The sequence below is a fragment of the Varroa destructor genome, unplaced genomic scaffold (assembly GCF_002443255.2).
Source record: "Varroa destructor unplaced genomic scaffold, Vdes_3.0 BEIS01000004.1, whole genome shotgun sequence".
Taxonomy (NCBI): domain Eukaryota; kingdom Metazoa; phylum Arthropoda; class Arachnida; order Mesostigmata; family Varroidae; genus Varroa; species Varroa destructor.
Genome location: NW_019211457.1, coordinates 45,133,453 through 45,146,553, shown reverse-complemented (window position 1 = coordinate 45,146,553; position 13,101 = coordinate 45,133,453). Strand labels below are relative to the sequence as shown.

General features: G+C 38.7%; 2 protein-coding genes across 19 annotated transcripts; one reads left to right on the top strand and one right to left on the bottom strand.

The window, feature by feature from the left end:
• Nucleotides 1-278: 278 nt before the first annotated feature.
• PIG-Q (phosphatidylinositol glycan anchor biosynthesis class Q) lies at nt 279-3,231 on the bottom strand. The gene is made up of 2 exons (XM_022803623.2): nt 2,771-3,231; nt 279-1,895 (listed from the first exon to the last, which is right to left on the bottom strand). Exons 1-2 carry the CDS (start codon nt 2,771-2,773, stop codon nt 405-407), a joined length of 1,494 nt encoding a protein of 497 aa, XP_022659358.1. The 5' UTR covers nt 2,774-3,231; the 3' UTR covers nt 279-404.
• Nucleotides 3,232-3,304: 73 nt separating this feature from the next.
• LOC111249584 (uncharacterized) lies at nt 3,305-12,329 on the top strand. 18 transcript variants are annotated; one of them, XM_086988213.1, is made up of 14 exons: nt 3,322-3,401; nt 4,419-4,495; nt 4,926-5,034; nt 5,361-5,427; nt 5,999-6,118; nt 6,476-6,615; nt 7,131-7,272; nt 7,615-7,785; nt 8,840-9,061; nt 9,315-9,367; nt 9,627-9,829; nt 10,210-10,285; nt 10,970-11,089; nt 11,716-12,329. In XM_086988213.1, exons 4-14 carry the CDS (start codon nt 5,362-5,364, stop codon nt 11,801-11,803), a joined length of 1,401 nt encoding a protein of 466 aa, XP_086844339.1. In that variant the 5' UTR covers nt 3,322-3,401; nt 4,419-4,495; nt 4,926-5,034; nt 5,361; the 3' UTR covers nt 11,804-12,329. The 18 variants fall into 18 exon arrangements, 17 of the variants coding, with proteins under 17 accessions (XP_086844341.1, XP_086844343.1, XP_022659352.1 ...); XM_086988211.1 differs by lacking the exon at nt 3,322-3,401 and adding an exon at nt 3,501-3,942; XM_086988212.1 differs by lacking the exon at nt 3,322-3,401 and adding an exon at nt 3,501-3,942 and having other exon boundaries at nt 5,262-5,427.
• Nucleotides 12,330-13,101: the final 772 nt, after the last annotated feature.

The window sequence follows — 13,101 nt, the reverse complement described above, 5'->3', positions numbered from 1 at the left end:
TTAGAGGGATGTTATAAGTCGGTTATATTCTGTTTTTATTATTGGAGGGGAAACTTATTTCGATGCGCTTATAGAAAAAAAGTGGAGTCATTCACAGGTACTAGAATAACTGTACGATATCACGCTTTCGGGTAAACTTTTCCTACAAAATTGACCTTTTGGAAGAAAATGATTTCACAAAAAGTATTAGACATAATATTGACGCGTATGATGGATAACGCAAAAATTATATTTGACAGTAATAATAATCACTAAGCAAGTGGAGCACGCCCATTCGATTAATTTAAAGTAATACATTTTTATTGAACTGTTTCTAAGAGGATTCCAACGTTATAACTTTCACTCACATGATATACCCTAACAAGCACAATATATACATATAATATCTATATATATATATTTTTTCATAGAGGATATACGATTTTACCTACGCACAGATCTCGACAAAACGTGAGCAGTTCCTTTAGACGGATCAATCGTTTTAAACCAGCCATTAGCAATTTTCCTGTGCCTCTCGAATAGCTGGCCTCAGCCTTCAACGCAAACTCGTTTATTCGCACGATCTTCGTTTTTCGAATGTTAATAACGGGCTGCGACGTCAACGATTTTAATAAATTAAATAACAGAACATGCATGTCGTGCGTAACAGTGCCCAAGGAAAAATTGACGACGAGAACACAGCATCGCATTATTGAAAACACAACATAATATAAGAACACCGTCGGCGAAAGAAAGACAAGTATTGTGAGAATGATCGGTCCCAACAAAACAGGATCGGAATCAGCTAAAGAGTCCACACGCTGGCGCAGTGGGTTCCATTTGAGGCCACGGAAAATTCGCAGAAGAGCTACTAGGGCGCTAAGCCATACCGAATAAATTTTGCACATATACCCATAGAAGCAGTATACGTGAACGGTGGCCAACGTAATGATGTCACAAATGAGCGAACACTGCACCGACAGTGGAAGACAGGGGCGAGCGGCAACCGCATCCGTCAACGTCCGAAGTGACGGAAGCATGACGTCCACGTAAACATGCCACATGTTGACGTGGCATGTGAAAAACTTGGCCAACGCTTGGTTTACCTGCGGGTTGAGCTTAAGGCCAAGCGGAGTACCAGCACGTAGCCAGGCAACAATGCGACGAACCTGTGGTACAGCGGACTCTAAAGCTCTTGGCCACCACCAACACAGTCTAGGTCCTAGCCAGATCCCTAATAGAGCATCAAGCAGTAACAGAATAAGTAGTTCCTTACCTACTGAAAAACTACGAAACACTAGGACGAGTTTAACGAGAGCGGAATGATGTTCCAGATAAGACGTTGCTCCAGAACGCCTACCACTTTTACTGATTGTAGATTCTGAAGCAGTTTCGCTAGGGACCGCAGTCGAGAAGGCAGTGGCGCTATAGCCAGGAATCCCAGATGTATCGCTGGGTATTTCTGTATCGGTCACAAGCTTTCTGAGAGACCCCAAGCTACTGGCTTGGTTGTCAACCGTACCAAAGGTTCCCGCTGTCGGTGCGACCATATGAGCCTCAGTTAGAGCAGCTGAAGAACTCACTGAATTTAGGAGTGATTGCACACCTCCAGTGATATGCTCATAGAGTTTCTTATCCTCGACGATAAGCACTTGGTCGCAGGTGAAATGTTCGCAATAGCTTTGAATTTCAAATGAGTCGAGATTTAGCGTAAAGTCGAAACATTTTGATCTTTTAGCACGAGTCGATGCTACCCCGATAAAATGAGATTCACGTCGGGGTCTACGATCAACCGTGGTCAAGATCAAGTTGCGGTGGTCAGGTGTTGGACGAGCTACGAAGAACGACGAAACACTGTTTCCGGACTTGTCAATGCCGTTTAACGATTGGAGAACATCCCGATGGATCACAAGTAACTGTAACATGAGGAAAAAAAGATATCATTTTCTAGCAGATATTAACGGTTATTTGATTATAGTAAATGCTATTTGTATATATTCATTTTATGTGTAATCGACAAAGGTAAGGTCATTATTGCCTGGCTAGATGAGCTTTTGACCTTGCTCTTTTTTGTTCATCGTTTCCATTCCTCTACCATTGGTCGGATCACTTCATAATAATAGTTACTGTGCGAAAATACAACGAATTACAGTAAAGATTTAATAGACGTTGTTGCTGTCTCCAGGTAGCGCTGCTTCGTCCATCCGCATTTAAAACTGCAATGGCACATGTACACTTACAGAACATTACTCACTCAAACCTAAATATGAAGACCTTCTGAAGTTCGCAGATATTTCTTCCACGTTTGCTGACAATGAGCACGACGGAATTAGACGATATTCGTTTTAGTCAACTAGCAGTAATATAGCATATTTACTAGATCGCTGATGACGGTCAACGGCAATTAGAAATGTTCTAATATTTTCAAACGCTGCTTATTTGAACTTCCCTATAAATGATACCATAGTATGGAAAAGAAATAATGTATTAACGATTTATATATATATATATATTGAGATGATATAAAATAAAAAGAACGTTATAATGCTGTGCTGCTTTTATGAATCGTAAAAATATCGACGCTTTCCAAAAAACCATCGGGACCGTGTGAGAACAAAGCTGGCTATACGATCAAAATTCGATTGCTGGGAAACTGCCTTTTATATTACCAAATAATCAGCATTGGCATCTATAGCCTTTTTGAACGGTATAAGGTTCATAGAATGTATCATATATAACTGTACACATACTAGAAACGTTTGGGCATAAATCTAAAATACTGCATACTAACCATTGTTACACTTTTTCTCTAGAGTTGAAATCCGCAAAAGTACAGCCAAGTTCAAGTCAGTCAATACGTGGACAGGGAGACATATGTAACGATAGGGCAAATAACATGATACAGCCTCCGGTCACTGTTCAGTAAATGATTGTTTCCGAGACATGTCGGCAAAAACAGCCCACTAGTTCAACGTCGTTCTACAAAGTATAGGATTGCAGGAGCCGGACTCGACGAATTGGAAATTTCGAACTACAGCTTTTCAAGCACATGCGAAACGACGGCCTCTCTGTTCGAGCCCGTTGTACAGCCGTTCACGCCGTATCAGTAATATCCTAAGCTGCTTTCTGGTAACCTCTAAAGATCCGACATTTCACGTCCACACGACGTGACAACAGTCAGTATAATAAAGCATTTAACCAGATTATAACGGCATACACTCGCATCTAAAATCTGCTGAATGCATGAACAAATTGGAAGATGGTATTAATCAAGCGTTGGCGCCAAGCGGCCGTCGTCTGCTCCTAAAAATTTAAAATGTTGTTCATCGCCAGTATCTATCACCGTTGCTGGTTTTTTCGGTTAATTGGAACAGGAAACAGCAGGAAAGCGGTTTTTCGTAAAGAACCTTGAAGTATTGCAGGTACATATTTTTTCGTCCCTGTATTTATATATTTGTTTATTCAAGATGAATGTGTTACACTTAACAGAACCATCTATGTAACCGCTAATTTGCACACATTATGTAGTGTTAGCGACAATCGGCAAATTCTCTGATGTACTGTTTGCTGTTCAGTTCATCATCAGCATCTACTGACTGTCTCATATACTTTTAGTTTCTAAGGCAGTACCTGTACAAATGAAATGCTCAAGCCTATTCAGCACCACCTAACGTTCAGATTAGACACGGTAATAGTAGCTTCATAGCCAGTGGCTAATCAAAGATATATAAAATGCCAGTATGTTAAAATTGTATGAAATCAATTAACAAGAAAGTTGAAAAAGGTTTAACGATAAACCTACGTGTCAACAATGCTCAATAGATGGCGCCACTGCTTTCTTCTCTTTCATATATACAATACAATCGCTGATTGATTGAAGAGAAATCAGCTGATTTATTAATCGTCACAAATATTCATCGCAATGTTGGAATTGAAAAAAAAAATTGTTCCTAGAACTCATCGGTATGTATTCGTTTGTCTATTATCAAAAAGTTCGACCTTAGCTACTCTTCTCTTAGAGAATTTTGGCGATGTCTCAAGTCAAGTATCATAACTAGCCCAAGAAAGAAAAGTCTTATGCGTGCTAACGTAAGAGCTGATCACCCACTCATAATATAATTGAGAACCGATCTTATTTAAAGCGTCGATGATAAAATAGACAGACAGATAGATGTGAGACAGAATAGAAAGTATGCTTAATAAAGGACTGTACAAATTATATAAGCAAGACAGAGATTGCAACAAAAATGTTTTAGAGAAAAGGGTACGTCAGAACAACATTAAGGCAAGCGTCAGCTTCGACGTAATGTTGCTAGATATTTCGCTCTGTTCTATTACAACATTTAGTTTTGTGATTTATTGACGGCTCATTCACGGTAAGTGTTGAATTGGCTTTTGTCAAATAGAACCCTAATAATAATGGATATCTGTGTTAATAGTTCCAGCGAGCGGGTATTTCTGCGGATGGATAATTACACAGGGTTAGGCTGAAAACTGGGCCCGACTGTATATCAGAGTAAGCAGCACTTTTTGAAAAGTGATGTCCATGTAGTGTTTAATGAGGCCACATTATTATCAATTATGCGAGAAGAAACTCAATATGCCAACAACATGAGTTCTTTGTTAATTCTGTTTTTGCCTGTTTCAAAATATAATATATAGACAACAGATACTTTTTTACTAGCTCTTAAGATAAAAAAATATGACTGCGCAATGTGTAACTGAGACTTTATCAGTAGCGGCTACGCAAGCAAGCTCACTTTGGTTGCCAGCAATAATAGATAAAGGCGAAATCGTATTGCATAACTGGGCTGTGCAAAAATCGTATCTTTATAAAACTAGTCCTCTATGGTGTTTTATACCAGTCAGGGTGTCCAAGGAGAAAAGGTATGGCTATGATATACGTTTTTACTTGTTTATACGTAGTATCATTTGATCTTTTTCAGTTTGTTAATTTTGACAGTTTGGAAGGTTCATGCCTTGACAGTTCGATCTCGCCGGCCTTCGTCCTAAATTAAAACATTATTTGGACCAATCGTAGTCGCTTATATATTGGTATGTTTGGCAGTTAGCGCTGTTGATCCGTCAACAAAACTGCAACTTTGTTTATCTCCTTTACAGTACTACAGAAAGCCTTTCTTTTAGAATGAACATTGGAGTAGTTTTACCTGTAGCGGACCTGTTCGACATTAAATCAAGCTGTAAGCTCATTTTGACGTATCTATTTCTTTGCTAGGGCTAGACCTTTGATGTGATAAGAGTGATATAGCTCCTTCTTTTAGAATGCCTTCAGGGATATAACAAAGAAGGTATCAAATGTCGACTCTGGACACGAGCATGCGAAAACCATACTAATCTCTTCTCTTCGTATCTTCGAGCAGAATGGCAATGACCTTTAAAGACATTTTCGAATATGACTGCAACTGGCCTCCAAAAAGCACAAACCGAGTGAGTGTTATATATTTATTCGATTAAAAATAGTCGGTAAAGTAATGTGTGTTCCTTAAGCGAAATTTAAAGCTTATTTTATTGGCCCCAAGAGTCACTGATATGCGGATAAGCGGATATGGGTCTCTAATCTAAACAAATAGTACGGTTATTATGTTGTGCCTATTTTTTTTTTAGTTGGAGGAATAAAATTGTATAGTAATTGCAGCTAGGTCTAAGGTTTATCATTAATCCAGGTACAACATGCAGTAAAAAAAGCAGATAATGAATAGATGAAAGGCTCAAGCCTATCGCATGTAATGATGTACTAGGCATTCACTAGAAGATAACCTTGAATTTCAACTCAAGACGTTCACGTAAGGCTATTCTAGTCAATCATTTTAACTGCACTTTTTTCCTTATTATCCACAAGCGACCCACTTTTGTGGTCAAATTAGAAAATAATTTCTAGAGATTTCACAGACCTATTTTTAAGTACGAAGTCGCCTTTCTACCTGTTGCTTTAGCCATATAGCTAGCACAATTTCTTAGGCAGACGTTACACATAACGAATTAAACCTCGTCATTTCAGACATGGGCAATGTTCACTCAAAAAGAAGATAAATTAATTTTAGAGTATTTGCTGAAAACCCACCAGTTCACCAGGTTAGGTGGCAACGAAGTATGGAAAAAGTTGGCCACTTCTCGAAAGGTTCGTTTTTGCACGGCTTTCGGCCTATTTCTATGCTAATATCCGTTTTTAAAATTTCAATCGATCGCTTCATACGTACGGATCAGTAGATAAATTTGACATTGTACTGGACAGGGCTACACAACGTCAACTATATGGAATATCACTTATATATATATATATATATATATATATATATATATATATATATATATATAATCTTATGCACTATTGTCCAACATTTTTTGTTTGAAAGATTATCTGAAAATTATAAATTTATTGCTGATTCCAACTACCCTTATTTTTGAAGTAAAACGACGCGCTTTGCTAAGCTGATATTGTTATAAGATTTTATCTTTACTATTATTGATTTTAAAGTTTAATCCAGGCCAGCGCACATTCCATTCTTTGCGGGAAAGATACCGAAAATACCTAATTTCGCATCTCGGTCGATACCTGAAACCCAGACAACAGGAACTTCTGCTTGGTAAACTGCCAGGCTCGCTGAGCATGCCCAGGTGTGTGTGGTATAGCGTTAGGAGTGATAGAAGGGCCTTAACCAATTCATATTGTCTCATCAATTTCAGCTTTACTCAAAGTGAAAAGTTCTTTCTATCAAGGGGCAGCTAAACAGGCCTTCACAGAAACGCCCTATAAACTGTTTACAAAAAAAAGCAATTTTTTTGAGTCTGTTTAAAGATTGAGCGCTTTCAGGTTACTACGGCATTTTAAACAGCCTTTCTTTCTTTGTTCGCTACAGAATTGCCATATATGTTGTTGTAATTGTTGCGGCAAAAAAATGCTGATGGTAACCTATGCCTTATGCCAAAAGATGGTGAATATGTCAGTCACAGAGTTCACTAGTAACTCTGCATTTGTTATCTATTGTTAATAATACCTTAAACTAGATAAACGAAGATTTTAGAAGCAAAATTTAACCTTTTGGGGAGAATGTGTACTACGTTTTCCTTGATCTACAGTCGTTTTAACATTAAATTCTATGACTCTTTCTTTCTTTCTTTCAATATGACAGTAAGATGACATCAAAAAAAGAGGCTGTAGAGGAGCAGGGATGCGCAAAGCTGTACTTAAACAACGAATCTGAATATTCGGCTTGTGACTCAGTTGACAGCCAGACGTCAAAAAAAAATGTCGACCCGGAAAACAACGGGCACGTGAGTATTTTCTACATGTAACATCTAAAAGTTGTCTATCTAAAGTAACAAATGTCACCACAAAGCGGTTAGCCAGATCATGGTACTCCGAATTTCGTTATGTTGAATAAAGCAAAGTGTACGTAAATGGATGCGTAGCTGGATTTAAATATCTAAATCTACCTTTTACGTGATCTTATCCTATAGGGTAAACATTCAAATAATTGTCTATAGATCATTTAAGGAGTCACACAAAAGGCTTCATAGAAGCTGGTTACGAGCCGGATACCCCATTAATGAGGTACGTTGATATTTCGTTTCGTGTTGTGCGATATGCGACGGGCTACCATCATTGCTGAGTAGCAGAGTGTTGGACAAAGCATCATGTCATGGGGTCCCTCAACCCGTGCCGTCAATATTAGGAACGCATTGCGGGAACGCGCCGATTTAGTGTCAAAGTTAAGCACAAAAGGCGCCATTGTTTCAACAAGTACTCCAGCGGCTTTTATCACAACTGAGCACAGAATCGTTAAGGTACGAGAATGAAAAACGAGAATTTACATGATCGTCTTGAAAATCTTTTTGCAGAACATTACATACACACTAGGGTGTATCAGTTCTCATCAATATAGGTCCGAAAAAACGACAGGTATTCTATGTCTGGCAACCACTTTAGATTCTGTAGATTTTTTCTAGCTTAATGTCCATGGCCAAGTGGACACATGCGTGCCTCTTTGTGCAGCTGGCGCTCTGTCGATGACCGTGACGTCGTCCAATCATAGCGGTAATGGCATCCTATGCTTTCTATATAAGTTTGTCTTGTACTTTCCGTTGCTGCATAATTAGCAGATAACTGCAAAGCCATTCAACTTCTAGAAAATATTCACCATATTGTAAAAATTGGTATACGATGTTAGACGAGGCATCGATATCTTTATTTCTTAAGCGAGATGCAGCGAGGTTATAATAATAAGGATATTAGCTGGGTGAATTTAAAAAACACACACATCCACGTTGTAGCGCAGTGATAAAGTGTTTGTCTTCCAAAGTTAAAAACGCGTGGTGATCTGGACACAAAAATAAAATCATATAGGAATAGGATTGATAAGTGGTCTCCTAAATTACTTCTTTTTTATAGGTAAAATAAAATTTCGTAACGTTTATCACTGCTGTTCCCACAAATCATGGACGAATAACACATTTAATCGGAACTTCGAGGTTATTTCACAGTCTTTAATTGGTTAATATAGAATCGTTTTTTGATCGTCAGTAAGGTGCACTCAGAAAAACGCAGTTTTATAATCAAATCAGGTAATGTTAATTATATATATTATATTAAGTTAATTATATTGGCCATAAGGTAATTATTAACGAAAGCTTTTTCTGAGATTTTTTTTTCGCGAGCGCTCGCTGTCTTTGGTTGACTTTACTAACCAGGCCTATAACGGAATTTCATCAGAAATGTGATATTACTTGACTTTAGTGTTAATTAATTTATCTGATGTTTGTTAATAAATAAAGGAAAATCTTAGTGAAAATGCTTACTCGGTTATTTGGAATTAATATGACTGTTTTTGTAATTCGAAAGGCTAACCTTTTAGCTGAGAATTTCCAAACCAGTTCGGACGACGCTATTCAAAATCCAAATGCGAAGATTGAGGAACTACTGGAACAGAAGGACACCAAAATGGAAATGAAGCAATTTCATATGGAATCGTCGACACCGTTATTACCACTAAAAGCTCCACGAGAGCTACAATGCGATGAAGGACCGCATGATCTGAAGTTGGAAATTTACGATGCAAAACAGGTAGGTAAGCCTTTTTCGAGTAGCGCTATGATTACAACTGTCCAATTTATCTGTATCGTTGTCAATGATAACACAGATCATAGGTAACACCATTGAAGGTGTGGAAAGCTTCAGAAACAAGCTTCATAAACCTTAAATGCAGAGAGTTTCGTGATAGCCGAAAAGATGAATTTACTTTGGCCCATTCTTTTCGTTGTATGTGCTGCTCCGGGAACTGTGGACCGTTGATGGCTGTATGCTTAACTGAACACAGGTGGAACCCGACGCGAACCACATATTGAATTTAAAAATCCGTAATGAGCTAAGGTAAGTTTATTATAGTTTTAGGCTCATGGAAATAGCCCACCAGAAGGCGGTAGAAGTGGAAATCTGCCTTGAAATAACAGTTATTATAATTTTTATTCAACTTTAGATTCACTTATTATAATATTTGACATAAATACTGCTGTGGGAACTTCAGGCAAATCGGGACGCATTTACTCGCTATAGATACATTTTAGGCTGTAGCATTAGTTATATCTTAACTAGCTTCCAGAAGATAAGTATTCATAGCTGTTGTTCGTAGATTTAGCTTCAAGTTTGCCCAAGCTGCTGGCAATTCATCAGAAATGACTACACCTGCCGTTCTTCTAAGTCACGTACAACATGAACTTCAAAACGTTCTTCTGGGTCACGCACAACCTGAGCTTCCAGATGTTCTCCCAGGTCACGTTAGATCGTTCGAAGAACAGTTGTTGATCAGGCACTGCAAAAAAGACGATTGCGTGGGTAACGTACCCTCTCTATATCTATTCATCATTAGTGTTCACTGAGATGGAGGGCGCAAAATACATTAAGGGAAATGTGTCATGGAAATTCACACCATCATGAGCAAGATGCCGTTCTAATCAGGCTGGGTTTAGATCGACTATTCTAATAGCTTATACATGGATGGCGTTCAGCAGAAGTCAGTTTAATATACATTATGGAGAGTATTCGTAGGTCCAAAGCACTACCAATGAGCTATATTTGCAAAAACGGATACGGAAGTGCTATAGTTTTAATTAATTGATTTCTTCTGAATGATACAAACAAACAACTTTCTTCATTGGTGCATCAAAATTCAATATTCAAGACACGCTTTCATCACTTCACCGTTCTATTTTCAGGACTGGAAGCATACCTGGATTGCTGGGTGGACCTACAGAGGGTTTTGGCCAAGGCCGAAAGACACGACGGACAGTGGTAGGCAACGTCAAATTTAAAACAATTAGCTTCCAATGACAGCTATCGAAGATCATACGGAGGCGCGTCATGTGAGACGACTATTTATCAACACATGTTTTCCAATCTAAGTGGTGCTTGATAATAGGCATACGTAAAGCAAGAATCTCTCGTTCTAGTGACCTTAACTATAGAATAAGAAACGCTGTGCCCTAAAAATACTTCTTAAACAATACCTAACGGCAGTACGGGATGTTTAACTCGGAACCCCTATTTTGTCGAAAAATATGTTTATAATCACAGTATTTTGGTATTCAGTTACGCCTGGCTAGTTTAACTCTAACTCTGTCACAGTATAGGTATCCAATAATAGAATTAGCTTTCGTTCAAAATTATACTTAATCATAGCAACACGGGCGATAGGTCAGTCAGGCAGCAGAAGGTCGTTCTGAGTTGCGTCACGCTCTGTAGTGGTCGTCATGATGTACCTCTCCGGACATCGTTGGCCGAAAATAACATCGCTTTCATAGACTGCGTCAAATGCGTCCTACTGTTTTGTAAATTTTATTAATCCATTCATCGCTAGCTTAATCGAATATCGTATACAGCCTTGCTAAGAAATCGGGCTTCAGCGAATGCGACCAAACTATGGCTATATAAAATCAGTACTAAACGCACTCGTCACGATGTATCGTCTTCGATCAGGTGCCAGTCATTCTACGCACGTCTGCTAATGGCTCGTGTGAATGATTTGCTTGTGGTGCCGATGTGTACGCGAAAATCGATTTGTTCCACCCTCGACATTACTCCTGATCAGTTGTACAGGTGTGTATATAGCAACTGCGATCGTAATAATAATCGAGTACTCCTTACATCTCTATGCGACGAGTAACTTACGGATTACTTCGTAAATCTACTGCTGCTAACAATAAGGGGATTGTAATCCCGTACAGAGTTTATGGAAAATAAGAAGTGTTAAAGGATAACTACAGCAGTAATTACTGTGGTTATCTAATAACAGTTCAATTATAACTTCAAACAATTAGATCTACAAGATTGAATGAGTTCACTCACCTACGTAGTATAGAACGTTCGATTCGATTCAAATGTTGATAACTGAGACAATTCTCTAAAGAGGCCATGTGTAGATCTTCGTAGTTGTTACCTTTATCTAGCCTATCATCATGTAGGGTTATGGTGGATTTACCTGAGAACCTGATGGATTGTGTGCATATCTAGAAAAAGGGGACTACGATGTTGAGCCATATTTAAGTCATATAGTTGTAATCGTACGCGGGCTACGTAAGTAGTCTAGCCTTAGACTTTCATGTTTTTTGGCCAGCGTATGTTAGAGGTCTTCGCTACGATGCTCACCGCTGTGGACAAATAAATGTCCTTGTACGTTCGTGATTCATATTTCTAAATCAACCCATATTCTGATCAAATTATAGCTTCTTCAAAGAAGGTCAAACATCGGAGCAAAAGGAGGCGTTCCGACAACTTCTTGAAACCACTCATAATCTACGAGCAGTCATCTAGTCAGCGGATGTGGCACAGATGCTGCTGCTTGCCAAACGACGCTTACTCAGCTTACGTACAAGAACGCAGGATAGCATCGTGTATTGTTAAAAATCGGTTACTGCCAAAGAAAAACACCGTGAATTATAAAACGATAAAAATATAGCCCTACGAGTAGTAGTATTATTTCCTAACACAATGATGTTTAAGTGAAAGGTTTCCGAAGCCCATACGTACTACGCTGTAAGCACATGCGCGTAGAAGAGCAAAGTCACACAGAACTTATTTTTGTGTAATTCGTATTGTTCATTATCAAGTTGACACTTATTTTATTCTATTAGATGCAGCAATGATAAGATCTGCCAGTGACTGATGAATATCTTTTAAAGTTCTCGAAGTTAAATTCTAAACAAATTCGAAAGAAACAGTGGGACCTGATGACCCCATGAGCTCGAGCGAATTATTTTGTCCTTTTAAATAAAGTGCTACATAAGGCGACTAAGTGGTTTGTGAATAAACTGACTGATTTGAATGAGAATATTGAAAACGGTCATTCTATTTTCGAATTTTTCCTTTTATTTACCTTTTTTTAGTTGACAAATAAATAATGTTGAGTTAGTCTTTATAATTTCAGCCCATGGCACAATATTTCATATCCATAATGGAAACGTTTTTTTTTGGAAAGCGTTCCATTACTGAACACGGTAAGTTGTCTTCGTCTTTCTTCCCGAGGGCGTGATGAGCGCCCTCATCAGAACGCACCGCTCCTGCCTTCAACACATAAAAAGCAATATTCTCTATGGCGCTTCAAAGTGAAGCTAAATTTAGTACAAATACATATCTAGTAGTAATTTAACTCAAGATTGAAGAACTTTAACATAGCATTGAAGAAAGGCCAATATTCTCACGAATCGCGTTCCCATGGGACATTTTTGTAAGAGCTGAAGGCAGATGATTCGAGTTTCCTTGATATCGACGCACGCAATCGCGGTAAAACTCTCGGAGTCGCGCGCCTAAACTTACTCACGCGTCTGCTTAACAAACAAAGATCTTCTTTAGTCAGATACCTAATAGTACCCCGATGCAGTTACGCACTTCTCAAACCCCTTTTCTCTCCCCTCCCCTTGATCTTTCTCTCTGTCTTTGGCCATCCTTGAAAACCCATTCCGTCTGCTATTGATTCATTTAGTTGCGTCTCCATTCCGCGACTATCGTGTGGTGATACTTGTCACTATCAAATCAGCAGTAACGAAGGTAAGATTCAGGGCTATTTATTCGCAGGGCTTGCTCGCCCGCGCCGTTTGCCGCCCAATCTCTAG